The sequence below is a fragment of the Acipenser ruthenus genome, chromosome 35, assembly GCF_902713425.1.
Source record: "Acipenser ruthenus chromosome 35, fAciRut3.2 maternal haplotype, whole genome shotgun sequence".
Taxonomy (NCBI): domain Eukaryota; kingdom Metazoa; phylum Chordata; class Actinopteri; order Acipenseriformes; family Acipenseridae; genus Acipenser; species Acipenser ruthenus.
Window position 1 is genome coordinate 7,903,847 of NC_081223.1, and position 24,497 is coordinate 7,928,343.

At 40.7% G+C, this 24,497-nt stretch overlaps 1 protein-coding gene across 1 annotated transcript; it reads right to left on the reverse strand.

The window, feature by feature from the left end:
• Window positions 1–8,815: 8,815 nt before the first annotated feature.
• Window positions 8,816–24,413, reverse strand: LOC117395163 (zinc finger protein ZFP2-like). Its single transcript, XM_059007301.1, has 3 exons — window positions 24,195–24,413; window positions 21,640–22,141; window positions 8,816–11,326 (listed from the first exon to the last, which is right to left on the reverse strand). Exons 1-3 carry the CDS (start codon window positions 24,306–24,308, stop codon window positions 10,113–10,115), a joined length of 1,830 nt encoding a protein of 609 aa, XP_058863284.1. The 5' UTR covers window positions 24,309–24,413; the 3' UTR covers window positions 8,816–10,112.
• Window positions 24,414–24,497: the final 84 nt, after the last annotated feature.

Below are 24,497 nucleotides of genomic sequence, written 5' to 3' on the forward strand. Positions count from 1 at the left end.
ATGCTTTTCGCATTTCTTATATATATATATATATATATATATATATATATATATAAGAATAAAAAATATATATATTTGTGCAAATGTATTTGACTCTATTCACATCACCTCACATTTAAAATCCTTTTTTTGTGTTGGCTTCAATCCGTTTCTTTTTTTTACAGTTGTCATTACATCATTCATGGAGCAACAGTTGGTATGTGCGTAATAAACCCAATTGGGCCTTGGTATAAGCCTAGTCTGTGCTGAAATAAATAATGCATTTTTCTGGTGTAATAAACGTAGCTCGTCAGTATGGCCGAGTGGTCTAAGGCGCCAGACTCAAGGACTCTGTCTTTCCAAACCCTACTTCTGACAGTTCAATTTGGCTTATCTTTAAAAGCAATAAACGTGTTCATTTTACTATAAAAGATTGTTTCAAGGAAATCAACAGCTGATACCAAACTCTTGTCAGCACTCAATACCATTTTAATTTCCATTTTAAATCCGACTAAAATAGCGTTCCTAACACAGATTGCATTTTTGTTGTAAACAGACTACTTGTTGAAGTCACTACTTGTTGAAGGAATTGTGGGAAATGTCGTTTTAAGACCTTGAAATATCCCTTTGCTTCTATACCTGATCCCACATTTCCCACAATTATTTTCAACGTCCCGTCCCTGCCTATTGGCTGAGCGTCGCAGAGCTAGCAGGGGCGGCGCAATTAAATTTCAAACTTGTACAGACAGACACGGAGTATTTCGCGTATTTGTTTTTAAGATACTGACTGTCTGTTGAACCGAATACTGTTTTGTTTTTAGCCGTATTTTTATTTTCATCGGCAGACGCGTTCTAGATGCAAGCACAGTGCTGACATGTCATTTCCTAAAATTATATTAAGCGAGGTTTCGGGTAAATATATAAAGAAAAAAGGGAGTGTGTATTTGAGCACTAGTACAACAAGACCTTGTACGGAATTAAAATGAATGGACTATAGAACAGTCTTTTTTGTAACAATTTAATTGGTTTAAAAGCAAACAAGATTATCCATAAACTAATGTTAACAGAAAATACATATAAAAAGAGAATTTCGACAAAAGCTGCCGGGAAGCACTGTCGCTGCTGATTGCTTGTTTCAACGCGCTTTGAAAAGGGAGTCTCCTCTTCCAGAATATCACTTACAATGTGCGCCTTCAAAAATAAAAATAAAGTTTCTAAATAAGATGATTCCAGCAAGCTAAAACACCACACGAACAATTGTCATGTGACACTTTCTATATTGGCTTGCTAGCTTGCAATGGGCTGCTGGTCCGTGTGGCTGGTTAAAACGATAAATTCAGTTTTTTTCTGCTGCTTGGTAATTCAGTCATGAGGCAGCTGTAGCAGAGTGGCGCAGCGGAAGCGTGCTGGACCCATAACCCAGAGGTCGATGGATCGAAACCATTCTCTGCTAGCTTGTTTTTCTTCTGTTAGCAAAGTAGTTTTTCTAAAATATTAACTGAAGGCATTTAGCAATCAAGGATGATATAATGCGCAAGGATACTTCACATTGTATACAGTATTGCAACAAAATTACTTATTGGTCATTGTCATATAGCAATTGCTATTGTAAAATGGGTGCATCGTTTATAGCTATAACGATATTGAAATAAATAATCTTTCGTGGGTTGGCTTCAATCCGTTTTCTGCGTAATAACCCCAATCGGGCCTTGATCCAAGGCGCCAGACTCAAGGACTCTGTTTTTCCAAAGAATTGTGTGTTCTGGTCTCTGAATGGAGGCGTGGGTTCAAATCCCACTTCTGAGAGTTCAATTTTACTTATTTTTAAAAGGAATAAATGTGTTCATTTTACTATAAAGGATTGTTTCAAGGAAATCAACAGCTGATACCAAACTCTTGTCAGCACTCAATACCATTTTAATTTCCATTTTAAATCAGACTAAAATAGCGTTCCTAATACAGATTGCATTTTTGTTGTAAACAGACTACTTGTTGAAGTCACTGAAAAAACAATATTAATATTATTGGCAGACCGTCGCCCCAACTGGCAATATCTTGGTAGCACAACAGAGACTTCATATGATACGACTGGGCAACAACGAGGTGTTACATTAACAATACAAACTAACTTGGGACAGCCAAGCCGTTAAAGCATACCTTAAGTCTGTCATGTGATGCAATAACAAGTATTGGCATTTTTGCATTGTCTGCCTCGTCAAACAAGCTCGAGCCACAGCACACAGCGCTGCTGCATCGGGACACAGAGGTGGATTTTAAAGAGACTGAATCAACGAGCTGATACTACTTTTTGAAGAAATTGAAAACATACCTCTCGTCAAAATATTTGCTATTTAGTTAATTTATTTATTTTTTGACTACATTGCCGACAATCTGAATTGCTCATATCAAGTTGCGTTGTAGCCGATGAGAATCGCTGGCACAATTCGAGGGGAATTCGCTCAAATGGTAGAACGCTCGCTATGCATGCGAGAAGTAGCGGGATCGATGCCCGCATTCTCCAAATAGTTTTAATGTATCTGCGTATTTAGTCCCAACGCATTATGGAAATACATACAGTGTGACAATTCTTTGTAACAGAGACGCCCGCCCTACATGTGTATTTTAAAGCAGTCTGCTAATTTGTAATATTCCCGCAGACTGAAAAACTGCAGTGCGCCCTCCATCGTATGCCTTGCGAGAAGCACAAAGGGAGATTTTTTTTATTTATATATTTTTTTAGCAATGGAAGAGTTTGTGTTATTTGTGAATAAATATAAATGGCTTGAAGTTTGCTTGCATTGGTTTGAATACATGGGGTAACCAGCTAAATGGTGGAGAGAGAGAGAGAGAGAGAGAGAGAGAGAGAGAGAGAGAGAGAGAGAGAGAGAGAGAGAGAGAGAGAGAGAGAGAGAGAGAGAGAGAGAGAGAGAGAGAGAGAGAGAGAGAGAGAGAGAGAGAGAGAGAGAGAGACGCGACCTGGGAAATGTTTTAGTTACAACGTTACAAATATTGGTGTAGCCGTTTTATAAAAGCAATAAGTCACAGCCAAGGCGTTATTAGGTACGAGGCGCAGCCCAGTCTTTAATCTATTTTAATGCAACCATAAACTCTACTCCTTGTACCTGCTGTGCTCGACCCTGCCACTGCGTCATCTTCTTCAGTGGGCTCCCTAGGCTGAGGTGGCTGATTAACACTGGCATCCTGACGTCCCTCGCTCTCCCTACTACCAGCCGGCCTGCGGAACATGTCCGTTATTTTTATGCATTTTGCGGCATCTGCCTCGAGAGACCGTTGCCGTTTGTCTCTATTCTTTTATGCCCCACTCTTTCTTTTTCTCTCCATTTTTTACACTGACACTCATCCACTAGTGATGTGCAGTTCAAGAACGAATCGTTCTTTCCGGTTCAAATAAACCTGCGTAAACAATCTTAATGCGGTCTACATTGATTGGTTTGTATCATTGAATCAGTGAATCAAATGAAAGAAATGAATCGATTCACCAAACTGAACTGAATCAAATGACTCGAGTCACAAAAAAGAATCAAACTGCCCATCACACTCATCCACTATCAATACAAGATGTTCAAACGAAAGACGAAATCTGGCTGACCAATCACGTTCTAAGAAAATCCGGGCAAGTCCAATCAGGGAATGGCCACTCCTTGCCCCCCCCCCCCCCCCCCCCCTTAGATATTGCGATATTGGATCTACCCAATGACTGGTGTGGTAATGTGTGCGCGCGCGAGAGAGCGAGACTGCCAAGTTAATAACAGCGTAATTCTCAGCATGTAATGGGAAGGAAAAAAAAAACAAAAATTATGACTCAAATGTAGACCAGCGGCCCACGCAGGTCCAAACAGACCGGCCCACAGGAGATTCTCCCGCACTTCCCGATGGCCAGTCCGCGCCTGCTCCTCCTGGATGTGTTGCCTTAGTGTCAGGACGCGCTCTCTCTCTCTCTCACACACACACACACACACACACACACACTCTAATTTTTTTAAAAAATAAGATACGATACTACAGGATTAAATACAGTAAAATCGGAGGCAGATAAGTGCAAGTTAAAGTGCATTAAGGGCAGAGTGCTATATTGTCCAGAAGGGGAGAGCTGAGTTTTACAGGTCCTGTCTGAAGAGGTGTGTCTTGAGGAGGTGCCAGAAGGTGGTCAGGGACTGGGCAGTCCTGACATCTGTAGGAAGGTCGCTCCTCCACTGCGGGGCGAGGGTGGAATCTGCAGTATCAGTAGTATATCCTACAGATGTCAGGACTGCCCAGTCCCTGACCACATTCCGGCGCCTCCTTAAGACTCACCTCTTCAAACAGCACCTGTAGAACTCCTCTGTTTGTATCCTGGGACACTATCACCCTTCATTTAAATGTGCTTTATTTTTCTCTTATCTGCCCCCTATTTTACTGCATTTAATCCTGTACTTCAGAATACTGTAATCTGCCAAGTGTTTAACCTGTAGTATTTTGTATTTAATCATATCCTGATGTAACTATCACTATTTAATCATATCCTGATGTAACTTTCACTATTATCTGCTGTATTATTGAATTATGGTTTGTCACACTTGAACAAAAGTTATTGTATTTCTTGCTCTTATTGTATTACTTGTATTGCAACACTTGAAATCTATTTGCTTACGATTGTAAGTTGCCCTAGATAAGGGCGTCTGCTAAGAAATAAATAATAATAATAATAATAATAATAATAATAATAATAATAATAATAATAATAATAATAATAATAATAATAATAATAATAATAGTTACTTTGAAAGACACTAAACCAGAGTTTAAAGCATTCGTTATTTAAACCAAAACCAGTGTATAAAGTGTTTTTGTAAGACAAATAAAACACAAATGCACCGAGATTTGAACTCAGCTCGCTGGATTCAGAGTGCTAACCATTACACCATGAAACCACCCATACAGGTCCCGCATTGCAGGGACTCTCGTCAATGTTTCGTCAAAACACCAAACAGCACAAACTGCACTACACTCTGTGACCACAAGAGGGAGAGAGAGCGTAATAAAATGATGCTCTTTAATCCAGAGCAGTGGTTCTTAACCTGGGGTCCTCAGAGACAGTCCATGAGGTCCACAGGGGAAAAAAAAAAACTGAAAACTTTTCACTCAACGTTAGTAATGTGGAAAATCAAAATGTTTGCTTCTTGAATGTATTTGATTTCACAAAGTTTATGATGGATCTGTTAACCTGCAGGTCTGATTTTAATATTTTACAATTAATAATTATTTATACTGTGTAACAAAGCTACATAATCACAGCTGTGGCTAAGATGAATGGTTTGAGAGAAGGGAGAAGAGAGAGAAATAGCTGTGTTTGTACAAACTCAACACAAAGAAAACTATATTCTATTTTTTCGTTTTGCTTGCAAGATCAACTTTTTTCAGTTTTTTTTCTGAATGGCAAAAAACTGCATCAGCTGAAAATGAGTTTAAACATAAGAGCACTGCTTGGCTACAAGTGGCTGCTGTGCCAAGGAAGACAATTTGCATAGAAAAGACACTTTGCATTGGCAGCACATGCTTCAGTGCTCTGGGAGTGTTTATAGCCCTGTGAGTTTAACAAGTTGTCTGAATTGAACCTGTCTGGTCAGACACTGAAATGGATGGAGTCTGACTTGTCGATAGAAAACAAAGTGTAAAATAAGCAATAGTGAATCAACGTTTAGGATCTGTACTATGGGGGTCCCACAGGGATCTATATTAGGGCCTTTATTATTTAGTCTCTACATTAATGATCTACCTTTGGTCTGTCCAGAAGATCAACCACAAGAGGAGACTGTAGTGTCTTGACGTCGCACTACGTTTGCACAAACAGCTTGCTCAATTAAGGGTGCCATGTTCTGGAATACGCTACCAGACTTTATGAAAAGTATATCAGACTACAAGAGTTTTTTTTTTAATAGAACTGAAAAAATGGTTGAAACAGGACCAACTTTGTGACCATGTCTAGTCCCCCTCCATTTGTTGACATTAAATAATAATAATTTAATGTTTGAGAGCTGCCCTTCATGGCAACAGATTCCACAACAACAATGACTTTTATCAGCATCTTCATCTGGGCACTTGTCATCTGCACTCAGGGTAAGAATCATTTAGAAAAACACTTTCATCAATTTGTGGGGCTATTCTTAATATATAAGTGTAAAACAGGGGCAAACTAATGGAAAATAAATTAAACTTCAATAGAAAAGGCTTTCATTTAAATGGGTTTTCATTATTTAATTCACTGATGTACTATATTTTCACAGACTCCACACTAATTCAGTCTCATTCCAAATGAAAGAAAGCTGGTTTTTCCAATCTTTCTCAAAACAACATGTCAATACAAGAGCCATGTGTTTCTCAGTGAGCTGGAATCGCCATGGCAATGGAGTGTGATCAGTCACTGTGTGCGCCCTTTCACAAACATCAAACAAAATCAATCAATAAAGAAATCAATACACGAGTGTGACGGAAATATAATGAGTTCTGGTTGTAAATCTCCCTCTTGACCTGTGAGGGTACAAAGTAGCGAAAGGGAAAGGCTTTGGACGGGTTGGCATGACAGTTCATTCCCTGGGTCGGGAAGTCAATCAGCCTGGAAAAAGACGAGACTCCAGTGCGAGAATGTATTGACCTGGAAGGTAAACGAGGTAGCAGCTGCAGGCAATAGAATCAGCTGCAATCGTTTACCAAGGGGTCATGCATAACCGCATAAAAGGGGCTGGAGAATCTTTTCCTTCGTTTTTGGTTTTGTTATAGACCCGGAAGGACCCGTGCACTGTGTATTAAGAGTATTGTGAGTGTTTGTTTTGTTTGTCTTGTCTATAATTGCTATTTGTGTGTTTATAGACGGCGAACACGTTCCGGAGCTGTCACTAAGAGCCAGCACTGAACCCGGAACAGCACTGCACTATTTGTCACTCTTTAAACTGTATCACCCACCACAAGCACTACAGCACGCACCCAGGACTGGTGACCGTGGTTGTATATTGTGGGAGAGATGCTGTGTTTATTGTTTAGGGCTGCAATCCCTGTTACTGTACTCCGTGTTTTACGCATCACTTATTATTTGGTCACCAGACCTGGATTATAACTAAAAATAAAACGTATATTTTTCAATACCGGATTACAAATCTCTGTCCGTTTATTCCTGCACTGCATCACATCTGCACCTGTTCATAATCAGCAACCACTTTGCCACAAGGAGTTTGATACCTTTTCCCCTGGCTTCTTAAATATCATTCTGATTGAAATAATGAAAACGCACTCCTAGCAGCTCGCTCAAGGTACATCTTGAAAAGGCCTGTGAAAGACAGTGAAGTAGATGTCCAATTTATAACAGTAAGAAGCAGTCAAAATGTGACCAATGAAAAGAAAAATGACAGGTCCATTACTTCTACAGCAGCAGCAGCAGCACGTGGGAAGGTATACCACTAGGGGTAGGGCACTACATACCCTTTAATACACAATAGCATTGAAATGATGACAGAAACAGAAATATTACTGTCAGTTTAGACAAACAGATCAGTTATATTAGACAGCAGTGATATATGAGAGCTTTGACTGGGGGAAAAATAGAAGAAAACAGTCAAAGTGAACCCGACCCTATCAATCGCACTGGTGCTCACTCACGGCTCAGATCTCCTCTATCTGTGACACACAGTATTGATGAGTCACTGCTCAGCCCTTTCAGAGTCACTGAAACACACAGTACAATGATGCCATTGCTTCTACTGCTGGGGACACGGGGGCTCTTTGCTCAAGGTGATAATTAAATAGTTATTTATAAATCTGAAAGCTTGACTTGAGTTCATTTTAAAAAGAACTTTTCATTGAAGTAAATCTGTCTAGCCGCTTCTATACATTTTGTTTGTATTCTAACACAACACTATTTAATTTGACTCTTGCATTATTATTTTATAATAATTTTTTGTTGTATTTTTTGAGTCCAGTGCAGACGTTGTTCTGACTCCGTCTCCAGCAGCTCAGTCTGTTCTCCAGGACACACGGTCTCTATCTGCTGTACAGCCAGCAGCTTTGTTAGTACCAGCTCCATCCACTGGTACCTGCAGAAACCAGGAGAAGCTCCCAAACTCCTGATTTATTCTACTTCTAACCATCACTCTGGGACTCCAGCTCCATTCAGTGGCAGTGGATCAGGGACACAGTTTACACTGAGCATCAGTGGAGTGCAGGCTGAAGATGCAGGAGATTATTACTGTCAGCAGGGCAATAGCTACCCATTCACACAGTGATACACGTCCGTACAAAAACCTCCCTCAGCTCTGCAGGAACTGCTCTGGCTCATAGGCAGTAACCACAGGGGCTGAGGCTGAGAGCAGCTGCAGAGCTGCTACAGTCGGACTGCACAGAGCTGGGTTTGATTAGGCTGTGTCAGTGGTATAGCCTGGATTCAAACCAGCGCTCTCCGGGCTATAGGGCACATCCTGCACTCCGGCACAATGCCTTTGCTGAATGCTCCACTCGGGAGCCCCTGAATTTTATGATTTTTAGAAGATTTTTTTTATTTTATTAAGTAAGCAATATTAATAAAATAATTTCAGTATGAATGTAAAATGTTGTTTAATGACAGTGATGACATTTGAATGTGTCCAACGTGAAAGGTCATTTAAAGAAAGACCAGGTCAATGATCTAGTCTTAGAGCCACTGTGGGGACGTTAGTGCTGCTATTACTTTACAATGTGAGGAAGTAAACAAGAATCTATTTGCTTTACTTCATTCTTTTTCTTGTTTTCATCATTTAAAAACCTGCATACAGAAGAGATGTGTTCATACTCAGAAAAGTAGTCCAAAGAGTTTGATGATAAAAGCAGCATTTTAATGACAAAGAGCAATTAATTTGACCTCCGAGAGACACACAGCAGATATTAATAGTGACCACAAGAGGGAGCCAGAGCACCACTGCTGTCCATAATGTAACAACACAGTAATAAGACTATTGAAATAGGCAGTAGCAGTTACCTCCCCAGTCAGCCCAGTTCTCCCATTGTTAACACAAGGCTCCTCACACCCAGTCATCTAAACATTCCAGTGTGGGTCTGTGTCTGGAGGAAGGAGCTGCTCACAGTGATGCATGCAGGGAAACACTGACTCTAAAATCTCAACCTGCAACTTCCACCCCTGACACTTCTAGTATATTTGTTGTCTTACATTTGATTTCTATAAGAATCCAGACAGACGCAGACAGTCAAAGTAAACAGCTTTTATTTCCCTAATCAAATACAGCTCATTGCTTAGCTTGTGCCCTGCTTGTTGTGTTATCTGGTTTTACACTTTGAACTTGCACAGGGTGGGGCTAGCAGCAACACACAGTCTAAAAGCGCATCTACATTTACTCTATTACAGCTGCCTTGTGCCATTCTATGCAAAATAATTAACAATAGCAGTTTGTTTCCTCCTTCAAAGGGTTTACCAGGAGAGCTGCTCTATGATACAGCTGTAGCTCATAGCAATCGATGGAGCTGAATTCAGCATTCCTGGACTTCCAATAAGAGCATTTACACTGTGTCCTAAATTTGCATTGTGCATTTTACTTTGTAGTTTGGACATATCATTTTTTAATAGCTCTATTTATATAAAAAAAAACAGTGTTGAACATGAGCACTCAGATTCTGATCCAATCAGAAATGATCTCTTTCGTATTACAATGTGAGTGTGTGTCTCAGTCACGTCAAGTCATACAAACAGCATTTCAAGAGGAGCGAAGCGATAAAAAAAGGCGCCAAGTTAGAAGCAAAAATTATGTGAATCTTGGGCCCCAGCACCTTTCCAAGTGTGCCTATTTGCTTGACAAGATTGGCCTAATTGCTTCTCCTAACTTGGATTTTTGCATTTGAGATCACCCCTTTAAACAGCTGTTTGTCTAACTTGTTTTTTTACATTGACAATGTTTTTGTCATGGGATATATTTAATATAGGGAGGTAATCGCTCCATAGTGGTTGGCTTTGTGCTAAAGGCGAGGTCGTTACACTAGTAAATTCCATTTAAGGATTTTTTTCTGACTGTCTCCTCGGCTTGGGCAGCCACACTATTCAGCAGCACACTGCTGTGCTGAAATGCCAGGAAGCTGAGCAAAATGGATAAAAGTTATTTTTATGCAGGAACATTATTTACATTTTCTTTTTTTTTCTCTCCTGTGTGAATTTGCTGGTGTGTAACAAGGGATCTTGACTGACTGAAACTCTTCCCACAATCAGAGCAGCGGTACGGTTTCTCTCCTGTGTGAACGCGCTGGTGTGAAACAAGGTGTCCCGACCGTCTGAAAGTCTTCCCACAGTCAGAGCAGCGGTACGGTTTCTCTCCTGTGTGAATACGCTGGTGTGCAGCAAAGGATGCCAAGTGACCGAAACTCTTCCCACAGTGAGAGCAGCGGTACGGTTTCTCTCCTGTGTGAATGCGCCGGTGTACAGCAAAGGATGCTGAGTGACGGAAACTTTTCCCACAGTTAGAGCAGTGATACGGTTTCTCTCCTGAGTGAATTCGCTGGTGTGAAACAAGGTTTGCTAACGAACTGAAACTCTTCCCACAGTCAGAGCAATGAAACGGTTTTTCTCCTGTGTGAATCCGCTGATGTTTTCCAAGTTGTCCTGACTGACTGAAACTTTTACCACAGTCGGAGCAGTGATATGGCTTTACTCCTGTGTGAGTTCTCTGGTGTTTTACAAGGTCTGTTGAATCCCTGAAACTCTTCCCACAGTCAGAGCAGTAATATGGTTTCTCTCCTGTGTGAATTCGCTGGTGTGTTACAAGTTGTCCTGATCGACTGAAACTCTTCCCACAGTCAATGCAGTGATACGGTCTCTCTCCAGTGTGTATTCGCTGATGTATTAATAGGTGTTCTGACCGACTGAAACTCTTCCCACAGTCAGAACAGTGATATGGTTTCTCTCCTTTGTGAGTTCGCTTATGCAATTCAAAATTTCCAGACCGACTGAAACTCTTCCCACAGTGAGAACAGCGATAAGGTTTCTCTCCTGTGTGAATTCGCTGGTGTTTTGAAAGGTCTCCTGAGTTCCTGAAACTCTTTCCACAGTCAGAGCAGCAATGCGGTTTCTCTCCTGTGTGAATTCGCTGGTGTGCTGTACGGTGTCCTGATGACTTGAACCTCTTTCCACAGTCAGAGCAGCGATAGGGTTTCTCTCCTGTGTGAATTCGCTGGTGTATCACAAGGTCTCCTGAGTGCCTGAAACTCTTTCCACAGTCAGAGCAGCAATACGGTTTCTCTCCTCTGGTATATTTTAATTTCTCTCCTCTCAGTATTTTTAAATTCCTTAACTGGGTCCTTGCTTTAACTGCTGGACTGGAACCTGGAAAAAACAAACAGGAGAGAAAAATCAGAGACTGTTTTAAGTAAGAAATGCAGCAAATGTTCCTTCCTCATTATGTCGTTTCATGACCTTTTCTGGGTTAGGTAGTGTAGGTAACTGTAGTGTAGTCCGCACCAGGGAGGCTGCAAAACTGATTTGATTTCATCCATCTGAACGCATGAAGGAACCTTCTAACCTCTCTTTAACTGAACTTTAGAGGAATACTAAGGATGAGTGAGTATAAGTTTAATTTATTCATCACAGGAATAGTAACCTACTATACTGTTTTTTCTGGTGTTGTTGATTATTGTTTATTATTTGTCAAAAAGGGTCGCAATGGGTACCTATCTGTTATTAATACTAGCCCGATCAGCTAGATTAGGATAGGGAGATTGTAGGAGGTAACAGAGCTGTACATTTCTACGAGGAATCTGTGCACTCTGATTCTGGGGCCCTGTGCCGATCTTGGAAGGTTTGATCAGGAGAGTCAGCCTAGAACTTTTAGTCTTTTTCGAAAAACAGATTTAAGGGGTGGTGTAAAGTAGACAGAGATTGGGTGTTTGAAATACTATACCAGAGTTGCCAGGTCTGCGGTTTCCCCGCGGAATTGGGCTACTTTAAAAAGACAGCCGCGGGAAATATTTAGGAGTCGCTGGTGGTTCTTTTTGGGCTACTTTCAAGAGGTCTCGTGGTTGTTTGGGCTAGTTTACTTTATACATAAAAAAGAATAACTTTATTAAAAATGAATAAACTTTTGCAGCCTACCCGCCGCAGTGCACACAAACTATGTAAAACTGTGTTTCCCAATAAAATAACATATTGCGCATGACCACAACCACCACTGCGCATGACCATGCGAGTGAACAGGCGTGAGAGACGAACGATTGTGTTAATTGACAGTGAAAAGCAGCCATTTTAAGAAACAGGGTAGAAACATCGAAACCGCTAAAAAGCAGGAAAAATAAAGAAGTAATCTAAATACTGAAAAAATACTGCAAAGACTGGGAAAGAAAAAGGGTTACAAGAATGGATTAGCCGTGTACCTGGCGATGACTCAAAAGCAGCGTGTAGGTACTGTAAATGTGAAGTGCGAGCACATCACAGCGATCTGTTAGCTCACAGTAAGACAGAGAAACATATTAGAAATGCAGCTCCCTATTCAAATACAAGAAGCTTATTTGACACAGGATTTAAGAAACAAGTTGACAATTCCATTAAAATATGTGAGTTGAAGCTGGCAGCCCATATTGCTTGCCTTTCCAGCATCCTCACCGTAGATCATTTGGGATACATAGTCAGGGAAGTTGTACAGAAGGATATTAGTCTTCATAGAACAAAATGCTCAGCACTTATAAAATGTGTCATCGGGCCCATTGTTCATCAGGAGATGCCTGAAAACATCGCCAAAGAGCCATACTCTCTAATTGTGGACGAAAGCACAGACATCAGTGCAAACAAGCAACTCTGTGTGGTGTTCAGGTACTTCAGCAGAAAACTTGATCATATCGTGACATCGTTTGCCGGGATTGTTAGCTTGCCAGCCAGTGATTCTCACAGCATTGCAACAGCCTTGTTCAAATTCTTAAAGGAAAACAAACTGGAAGTGGAAAGATGCATTGGTCTGGCAACAGACGGTTGCATTACAATGTGTGGGAAAAATAATTCGGTACTAACAAAGTTAAGGGAGGTGAATCCAAAAATTGTGTACATCAAGTGTGTTTGTCATTCACTGCAGCTCTGTGCATCAAAAGCAATGGACGTACTTCCTCGAAACATCGAGTACATGGTATCACAGACGTACTCGTGGTTTTCCCACAGCACTCAGCGTCAAAAGAAGTACCGCGATCTCTATGCCACCATTAATGTTGGAGAAGCCCCGCTGAAGATTTTGCAGCTTTCTGACACAAGATGGCTTGCAATTAGCCAGTGTGTTGATCGAGTGCTTTCTCAGTACGAAGAGCTAAAGTTGCACTTTCAGCTTACAAAGGACACTGAAAGGAATTACAATGCTGAACTGCTGTACCAGATGTATTCAGACCGCGTAAACAGAATGTATCTGGTTTTTTTTCAGCCCCTCGTCACTGAGGTCAACAGAATAAACAAACTGTTTCAGCTTGACAGTGCCAATCCAGCGAAACCTCTTGCTGATTTAATGACATTTTACCGCAGTTTGATCCAACGAATCATGAAACCTCACGATTTTCCAACATGGTCATCTGTAATGGATTTTGACATAACGTCCGACAGAAACAGCAGTGGACTTCGGGATCAAGTTCCAGTTAGAACTGTCAGAATCAAAGATCGAACCTCAGAAAGCAGAGGATATCAAACGCAGATGCAGAGATTACATGTTCGAGTTTCTGAAAGAGATCAAACAAAGATTGCCTCCCAATATCCAGCAACTTGAGTCACTTACCGTTCTCAGCCCAACTGTTGTACTCAGTTCCAAAAAGCCACAGCTGGCAAATTTATCATTTTTGCCACTTTACAATGGAGATCTTGGCAAACTCGAACAGCAATGGCGAGCTTTGAACAATGTACACTGGGAGCACACTGAAGACAGCCAAATTAAAGAGTTCTGGGTTGAAGTGGCTAAACACTCCGATGCAGCTGGTGATAAAGATTTCACTGAACTTGGTCTTTTTGCCTTATCTCTTTTAGCCCTACCATTTAGCAATGCATCAGTGGAACATGCTTTTTCACAAATGGCCCTAATCAAAACCAAACTAAGGACCCGCATGCAAGAGAAATTGTTGGAAAACATTCTTAGGGTCAGAGCATATATGCAGCGTAATAAGTGTTGCTGCAACCAATTTCAGCCATCCAAAGCAATGCTGTCACTGTTTACAGGCGACATCTATGAAGCAGATAATGCAGAAGATGGTGCCGACTCAGAGGAGCTTTTTTGAAACTAATATATATATATATATATATATATATATATATATATATATATATATATATATATATATATATATATAAAAGTAAAAATGTTTTATTTTGTACATACTTTTTTCTTTGTACATTTAAAATTGACTTGAGATACACCTGCGTGATGATAACAGCAGCTGGCCCTTACACGAGGAGTTTGAAGGTAAGAAGTTAAAAATGTTTTTTTATGTGTTATTTCAATGCATGGGGCATACTTTCAATTAACTTAACTTTTTTGTGTTTGCAAAAAAGAGCCAACAACTTGCCTTTTTTTTAATTTATTAGGTGTATTTAATTGATGTGTCTGTTTAATTGATTTAATTGATGTGATCATCTAATTAGATTGGTGGCATAACTTTAAAAGATTGAACTGTTTTCTTCTTTGGGAAACAGTAGCAGCATTGAAGGATAGGGCTACATGTTAATGGTAATAAGCTTGGTTTCAGTAAAAAAACAAAACAAATTGGGCTAGTATTGGGCTAGTTTTGAAGTGACTTTGGGCTATAAACACTGTAGAAATCTGGAAACCCTGTACTATACAGAGTATAATGGTCCTGATCCCATTCTGGTTGCAAAGACCAGGGAGTCAAGTTGTTTATTGCTAATTTCCTGAGAGGGACTGTACATACAGTTAAGCTTGCCTATGTTGGGGGGCTCCCGAGTGGCACATCCAGTAAAGGCGCTCCACGTGAGTGCAGGATGCGCTCTATAGTCTGCAAGTCGCGAGTTCGAATCCAGGCTATTCCTTTGCCGATCGAGGACGGGAGCTTCCAAGGGGCGGCGCACGATTGGCCGAGCGTCGCCCGGGGGGAGGGAGGGTTAGGTCGGTCAGGGTGTCCTCGGCTCACCGCGCACCAGCGACCCCTGTAGTCTGGCCCGGCGCCTGCGGGCTTGCCTGTAAGCTGACCGAGAGTTGCGTTGTCCTCCGACGCTGTAGCTCTTGGGTGGCTGCATGGTGAGTCTGCAGTGTGAAAAAAAGCGGTCGGCTTGACGGCACACGCTTCGGAGGACAGCGTGTGTTTATCTTCGCCCTCCCGAGTCAGCGCAGGGGTGGTAGCGGTGAGCCGAGCGTAATGAAATAATTGGCCATTCCAAATTGGGAGAAAATAATAAATTATTGGCAACGACTAAGTTTATAAAAATAAATAAAAAAAGCTTGCCTATGTTGAGAGTAATTGAACATGCAAATGGGAAAGGCTTGCCTAGGTTGCAAGAGAACCCAGAGAGTCATTTGTTAGATTGGGTTGCAGGAGAAACCAGAGAGCAGTTGAATGCACAATAAGCTTGTCAAGGTTACAGGAGTTTTCTGGGAGTAATTGTGTGTACGATAACCTTGTTTGTTGATTGTAAATGAGAGAGTAATTGGAAATAAACTCATTGATTATATGTTGCATCACAGATCTGCTGTATAAAAATAGAATAAATGAATAAGAGTGATTGAATATTAACTCCAATATATCAGAGGACAAACCCGCCGATTAGCAATAAAGATCATTTTAAATCTGTGTATTAGAAATAAATGAATAAGAGTGATTGAATATTAAGTCTAGTATATCGGGGGGGGGGGGGGGTAAGCCTGCCGATTCGGAATAAAGTCATATTCCCCAATAGATGTCATATTAACCCTGTAGACCCCAGATTAAATACAGAACCCTCCTGTAGATTCCTGAGAATTTTGACCAACAGTGGCGATTCCACCTAAGTTTGATTCAAATAAACATAACTAAAAAAAAAAACAAGTAAAATGTATAATTACAGGTTTTATTAATTCTAAACAGGACAAATTATTCTTTGAAACAACACCAGCCTTGACAGTTTGTGCAAAGCAGACAGCAGAGTGAAGAGATGGGTAAGACGAAAGGGCTTCCGGGTCGCGTCCGCCACTGAACAGAGACGAGAAGGAAGGAGGGGCTTCTGTTCCATTAGCCAGTAAAATGAGAAAAGGCGGAAAAGAAGGCGGGGCTTCTAGTCCGGCAGCCAGTAAGAAGGCAGCTGCCATCCTGTTGGTCAGGAAAGAAGGAGCTCTCAGCCTAGCAGTCTAAAGGGGAGGAGCTACCGCCAGCCAAGTTACCAGAGAAGGAAGCGGAGCTCTCAGCCCAGCATTCTCAGGGGGAGGAGCTACCGCCAGCCCAGGAAGGGGGAATGGCAGTCATGTCAACCAGAGGGGGCGGAGCTATGGTTCCCACGGGGAGAGAAAGTGAGCCTGTCGGAGCGTCTGGAGCCGACAGCACCCCTGCCTGAGTGGCCGTTTGCCCCAGCAGCAGCAGAGTAGTGGCTGTTGTCACCACTAGCAGCAGTGTGGCCACTGCCACCACCACCGCCAGAGCGGGCGTTGCTGACCCTATGCCCTGCACCGCAGCCAGATGGGTTAGTGCTGCTACATGGGGACATGGGGCTTAAGGGAAAATGTGGTGGTTAAACGGGCGCCTTCTAACAGAAGCCCAGGGGGCAACAATAGGATAAAATTAGAGACAGCGGTTAGCAGACGGCAGGGCGTCCAGGTTAGAAAAGGCAGCCATGTCCATCTGGTATTTGACAGGTGTCAGGGTCGGAGTTGGATGGACTCTAACTTTCCCACCCCCCCCGCCCAGAGGTTAAACGTTATTAGGAGGGAAGTTAGCCTTTTCTGTCGGAACGGCTTTTGTGAAAGTGGGAGGAATATGATCAGGCTGTTGTCAAATGACTGGGCTTTTAAAAGAGAACCGAGTGCCAGTAAGTGCCAAAGTCATAGTCTTCAAAGTAAAGTGTCAAAATGCTTGAGTGATGTTATGGGAAACATATAAAAGTTCAAAATGTATGTGAATTGTTTTTGAAAAAAAAAAAAGTACCAGAAAACTCTGACTATTCAAAAAGGTCGCTGTAAGAGATAGCCGTCTCTTTTAAAGAAGAACATAACATTAAGTTTCATATTGCACACACTATAGCTTCTAGAGGGAGAGTGAATTAGAGGACTGGGAATGTTAATCAAATCTCTTAACTGTTTCATCGATTTTTACCTACATAATTGGGTACAATTTGGTTTCGACAAACAAACCTACAATAAATTGAACTGTGTTTGGGGTCTCAAGCTGTGTTGTACGGGCTGTGTGAGAATGGAGAGAAAGATGTCCAGCTGCATTCTGGGACTACAGGCTCTCACCACACAGACACACACACACACACACACACACACACACACTCATTTGAATGCCCACTTTTTAAATAATATACTTTGAAAACTTAGAAGTGATTAGGAAGAAAATAACATGAATTTGGTGATTGATTTTGCATAGAATTAATTAACACATGAAGCATTTTGTTATAAGAATCATTTAAATTGTTTATTTCTTACTTTTGATAAACAACGAAAGACCTTGGCTGTTAACTCAATCTGGTAGTTATGGACATGTTCATTAAATTACATTGAAGTTTTACCCAATTAGCCAAATTTGATAAATTACTGTGGATGGTCTTTAGGAGCAGGTCCATTACGATGTTTATCTACCAGTACCATTGAGAAAGATCCATGAGAATAAATGCAATTCATATTACAAAAATAAAAAGTAATCTGAACATTTGAAATGTAAGACACATTGACATTGTAATAAGAAAACAAGTTTTACTTTAACCATTAACTAATTAATGGCTTGTAGACTGAGATTATGGAAAAGCTAATGATTAAAAACTATTTACAAAAGGGGCCTTGGGCAGCAAATTTGACGGGACCACGTGAAATTATAGACACATGTGGCGAGGGGAATATTATGGTTTGTAAAAACAAGGAAACAGCCGACATATAAATGGTTTCATGCGGATTAGTGCAAATTGTTTAAAGGCTGATATTGTCTAGAATACATTCTAAATTAAAGTCGTAGACCTATATTTCAATGGGGAGGTTGGGGCAAAAGGCATGCAATATATATTTAAGGTTTTCAAATATTAACAAAGAATAAATCCTTCACTTGATTTTTCATTTCAGAAGCTGCTGTTCTGTGTGCATTGGTGAGCCTGCTAGCAGTCACTGAAATGCACCCTTGGCCAGATCCCTGTGTTCCCTCAATGAGAGATCAACAAGCCGATTACTGCTTTGCTATGAACTAAGATCTGGTGGAAGCAGTGATTAACAAATGAGGAGAACTCCACAGTGATGTTAATAGAGGGGAAGCGAGAACCCGCAATTGATACAGGCAGTACCTCCAGAACAAAATACTGATGAACAAAAACGCATAAAACCTGCTGCTTTACCAAAGATTGGAGATGTCAAATCCCTAAAGAAAGAGGAACACGGAGGCTGGGTAACGACTTCATTCAAAGATTGGAGATGTCAAATCCCTAAAGAAAGACGAACATGGAGGCTGGGTAATGACTTCATTCAAAGATTGGAGATGTCAAATCCCTAAAGAAAGACGAACATGGAGGCTGGGTAATGACTTCATTCAATATCCATTGTTGTTGAAAAATTCCTATTGGGGGTGGGGGGGGGGGGAATCGGACATTCCCTTTAAGGAGTTGCGAATTCATCCCTTCAATGCAAAACACACTGGAACTTACTGGTTGCAATACACCACACAATAAACTTGGACCACTCTCAATGTGTTTCAGCTTTCATTTCTGAAACAAAAACCCATGATTATTGCCACGACCACGACCAAAATCACTGATACCACATAGTCCACAGACTACTCCAGGATCCGCAAATAGACTTGTGTTTACTCGTTTCGAAAAGACTACTGTTGAAAATGTTCAAATAATCAATGCTGACTGTGCTTATTAATGTTGATAGTTGGAAAAATATGCTAGAAATGTATTGTTTAAACGACATTAGGTCTAACTCGAAAGTTATCCAGGGTGCCATTTCCCAAAAGTAACTCGACCATCGTAACAGCAACGTGTCAAATCTGATGTGTTTCCCAAACACCGTCGTTAGTCAAGGAGCTCATGAATAGCATTGTGGGTTCACGAGTGGTCTGGGGTAATTGCGAGGAGACTTTGTGAGCACACAAGGGCTGCGGAGCACCACTTGAAGTGTGTGTGTTGAGGGCATCAAACATATACATTCTGGTTTAAGTTTAATAATTCTTGCTTTGAACAGTATATCGCGTTGCTTTGTGTTGAATTTATTGCATTTATAACACATAAAAAGGGTAATTTTATTAAGAATAAAAAAGACCAGTATTTAATTGTATCGTTTTGAAGCCAGGTTACCTTCAATTGCAATGTGTAAAATAAAGACGCATTATATGAGGGCAGAAGTACAAAGTTTAGTAATACAAAGTGTACATAAGATCATGATTTAAATGGAAATTGAAATAATATCTGGAAGATGCTGTTATCACAATACATAATGGTTACTCCCCATGACCCTATAAAGGATTAAGTGGTTATGGAAATGGATGGATGGGTGATGGTTACTTGGATATACTGAACGGAGACATCACCACCAGGGGCCATAAGAAAAAAACAAACTATTATTATCATTGCGCTGTAAGCCTAACCTACCTGCATTCTATATCTGGGATGGATTGAACTTATTATTACCAGTATTAGACCTATTATTATTTCATTACTTATCTTTATTAATAGACAACATTGATCTATATTTATAAACAAAAGTGCTAGTAGTTTATATCTTTAATTTACTTATTTGTATATAGAGCTTGTTTTTACTGTACCGTCAGTTCAGGAGAGTCCAGTTAAGAAGAGAAAGATTGAGTTTGGCACGGTTGTTTTGTATCCCTTTTCACTGTAATAAACCCTCCATGCTTGATTCAAGTGGCCTGTTCGCATTTATATAACCCATGCCTGGTTGTCTAATCTTTTTAAACCCTTACAATATTACAGTATATTAACAATACAAATTTGTATCTCTGCTTGTTCATTTTCCAAAGTTTCCTCGTCTATATAATCGCCAGGTCTCAAATAAATCGGCGGTCTCCAATAGGCGCTGGTCTGCTCGTGAGTTTTGTAAATAAATGCCTGGCCGTTTAATAGAAGTTTCATGGTATGTGTTAATGTCCATTTAACTGCTGTTAAATACTTTTGTACATGTCCGGCTACAGAGATTAGCACTGTCTCTCAGAGCCGGCCTTAGGGCAAGGCAAGCAAGGGGACCGCCTAGGAGGGCCCCACCCCCAAATTGTGTATATGACGTCTTGAAATGAATCCCGATTCAGACTCTTCACAATAATCACCTCCAAAATATATTGATTTCTGCTGACCAATTTACTGTATGCACAGACTGACAAAGTGGACGTATTTCCTCATGTGTGTACTTGTTCTGCCATAACGCCATAACGGCCCTTTTATTGAAGGATGGGTCCTGATCATGACATGCTTTTTTTAATTAGTAAAAAAAAATACTTTTTTTTTTTATAAAAAAACACTCAAGCAAAAAAGTAAACCTACAAAAAAAAAGGACCCTTCACTACAGCATTCACACAGCGATATTACAGGCTCAGCTGCAATTTGGCAGCATACCTCCATTTACATAGAAGGCAGATCATCCAGTGTTAAAACATGCTGCCGGTGTGTCACACTTCAAAAGAATATACTGTATGTTGCACACATTAAATAGGGATTCGTTTTTTTAAAAACAAAAACATTCTGTTCTTCAAATCTGCAAGAGCACAAAACATAAAGCCTACCGGTAACTCACATTTCAGTATGTTGCTTAGACAAGTTAAACTGACAGTTTGTTTCAAACTTTTTGTGCCATGTAATGATACACATAAAACAGGAGGCTACAGTATTTTAATTAAAGAATAAACCATTTTAGCCAGAACTCTCTAACTTATTCTAATAAATTAAACTTTGTTTTATAATATAAAGCAGAAATGCTGTTAACATATGGTATTTTTAACAGTATTTGTGTTTTTATCATTTATATTCTGAGGTGAAATTAAATATTTAAGCTATTTATTACCCAACCTGTGACATAAAATATACAATATAGTAGCCTACGCTGGTCAGACAGTTGGTTTCGAACTTCAGCCCCGTGTCATCAGCTGCAGATGTGGGCAGGACCAGATTTCAGAACACGAAAAAATAAGGGGAGTTTTAGGACTGTACCAGTAACATCTATTACATACATTATAGGGTGTTACATACTGTCCTATATAAAATGTGGTGTCTGTTCACACTGAGAAAAATCTGCTTCACACCGGCACTGTGCCGCCACTGAACCACCTTGAGAGTGTCGCTGCATTTACCAGGATTTCCCATTGACACAAAGTGATTCCGCATCAGTGCCGCCACAGACACAGTGATTTGCTTCAGTGTAGACAAGTATGTGAAATGAACCTGGATGCTAATGTGGAGCCCTGCTATCTGTTCTCAGCCTCTCAGTCACACTGTGGCCATCACTGAGTGTAGAATGACAATGTCACAGCTAGTCAGTCACTCACCTGCTGGACTGCACTCTGAATGTGAGCTCTCGTCGTCCTGTCCACCTCCTTGCGTGCTGTTGGGAGAGCCTTCCTCTCCAGAGCCTTGCTTTCTCGCATAGATTCTCTCCAGCACCACGCTACACTCCCGCAGGTGTACCGGACCCAGCTCAGTGGGGGCTGCTTTCAAGTCTTCGGATTCTTCCTTCCCTGGTTTCAAGAGTACCTCCTCTTTCAGGGGCTCCAGTTTAATATGCACCATTTCCAGCACCTCTTCTTTCATAGGAACTGGTTCTTCTGTCTGGGAGATCTCCAGTTCGTTGCGCTCAGCTTTAATTCCAGACACCACTGGCTTGATGCTGTCACAGGGCGTCTCACAGAGCTCCTGTTTAATGGGGAGGGCAGCCAGTCCAGTGAACTCCAGTCTAATGGGGACCAGTTCAAGTTTAGGGAGCTCCTCTTTAATCGGGACAGATTCCATCTTCACATTGTCCAAGGCATCAAACGTGGTTCTGCTTGGTAACTGTCAGAAAAAAAAAGAAAAAAAGATTAAGGGCTGGTTTCATATCACAGACCCTGATTAGCACTAATGCTGAGGCATGTCTACACTGAAGCAAATCACTGTGTCTGTGACGGCACTGATGTGGAATCACTTTCAGTGTCAATGGGAAATGCTGGTAAAATGCAGAGACTCTTTATTCTGTCACTGACCCGTCTCTCGAGGTGGTTCAGTGGCGGCACAGTACCGGTTCTGAAGCAGATGTTTCTCAGTGTAAACTGCAATGCCACAACAGACACTGCATTTTACATAGAACAGTATGTAACACCCTATTATATTTGTAATGGACGTTAATGGTACACTCCTAAAAAAAACATTTTTTTGTGTTTTGAAATAGGGTTCAACCCGCTACGCTCCCCTGCCTCCCGAGCCCGCTCCTTCTCCACCCTTGCTCCGCAGTGGTGGAACGACCTTCCTACAGATGTCAGGACTGCCCAGTCCCTGACCACATTCCGGAGCCTCCTTAAGACTCACCTCTTCAAACAGCACCTGTAGAACTCCTCTGTTGTATCCTGGGACACTATCACCCTTCATTTAAATGTGCTTTATTTTGCTCTTATCTGCCCCCTATTTTACTGCATTTAATCCTGTATTTCAGAATATTGTAATCTGCCAAGTGTTTAACCTGTAGTAGTTTGTACTTAATCATATCCTGATGTATCTATCACTATTATCTTCTGTATTATTGAATTGTGGTTTGTCACACTTGAACAAAAATTATTGTATTTCTTGCTCTTATTGTATTACTTGTATTGTAACACTTGAATGTATTTGTATCTGCTTGCGATTGTAAGTCGCCCTGGATAAGGGCGTCTGCTAAGAAATAAATAATAATAATAATAATAATAATAATAATAATAATCTGCAGCAGGGAGCCGAAGTTCAAAACAAACAAACTGCAGTGTACAAAAATGAGGGTCGATAGAATAAAAGAAGTCATTTTTAAATTACTAAATGATGCTTTAATCATGTCAAACTTTGTGTAGATCAACTTATTTAAAAAATGGATTGATTTGATCGATTGCTCAAAGTAGGTGTTAATCCCCAGGGATCCTAGAAATCTGTTTATAACAGAATACTGTGGAAAAATGCGGAATTTGCATTTTGGCAGAGAATTTGTATTTTTTACATTTTGTGAAGAATGCAAAGAACATCTATGAACCCCACCAACTGAATGAGTTGTAAATGTTTTAATGTAAGCACCAGTAACACTTCTGCAATGTGCACATCATCACCCTGTTGTGTTTGATCAACCGCTACACCTACACTCTACAAGAAGCCTGGGAAAGTACTGGACGTACTTCATTCATCCCGTGGGGATAAAATAAAATAAGGGTTTTGGAGGTTGCCTGTGCTTTGAAGTTTCGGTTAGGATTGTTAGGATTATGGTGAATTATAAAAAAAAAAAATCATGTGATGAACGAATAGCAACTGCCCACCAGCGTCGAGTATGTGGGGGCCGTGAGACCTCAGCCCTCCTCGGGCAAAGTCAGCATTTTAAAAGGGGGCTCAACCCCCCCCCCCCTATGTTTTGAGACATGTCAGGGCATCCCTGCTGATCACAAATGAAAAGAAAAATGGTTTCACATTACTAGCGTGAAATACATTGAAAGCACTTAGAACAAAATACCTATACAGTTTGTATACACAGCAATGCAGTTGAATACGTTTGCCTAGAGATTTATTGGTATAGTACTTCTGACAGATATATCTTATAGTCAGTCTGACATACATAACCAACCCATAAATAATTCTTTAAAAAAAATCTTATAACTGCTGTGACTACATTTTCACCATTCTGGTGTGGTCACGTTCATGGGTTCTTTGTTAAAGATCACTTAACTCTGTTATTTTACGGTCAAAACTACAGATATATATCTATAGATAGATCTAGAGCTACAATCAGCAGAGTTCAAGTGAGATTTCGGTCCATCATCTTGGGTGATGATAAGAACACGAGAGAGTACACATAGTTCTACAAATGTCTCTGGAGGGGTTCCAGTTTAGTAATACACACCATTTCCAGCACCTCTTCATTCACAGGAAGGGGTTCTTCTGTCTGGGAGATCTCCAATTCATTGCGCTCAGCTTTAATCCCAGACACCTCCGACTTGATGCTGTCAGATGGCATCTCACAGAGCTTCTGTTTAATGGGGAGGGAAGACAGTCCAGAGAACTCCAGTCTAATGGGGACCAGTTCAAGTTTAGGGAGCTCCTCTTTAATCGGGACAGATTCCATCTTTAAACTGTCCACAGTATCAAATGGGGTTCTGCTCGGTAGCTGCCAAAAATAAAAAAAAGAAAGATTATAAGTACTGTC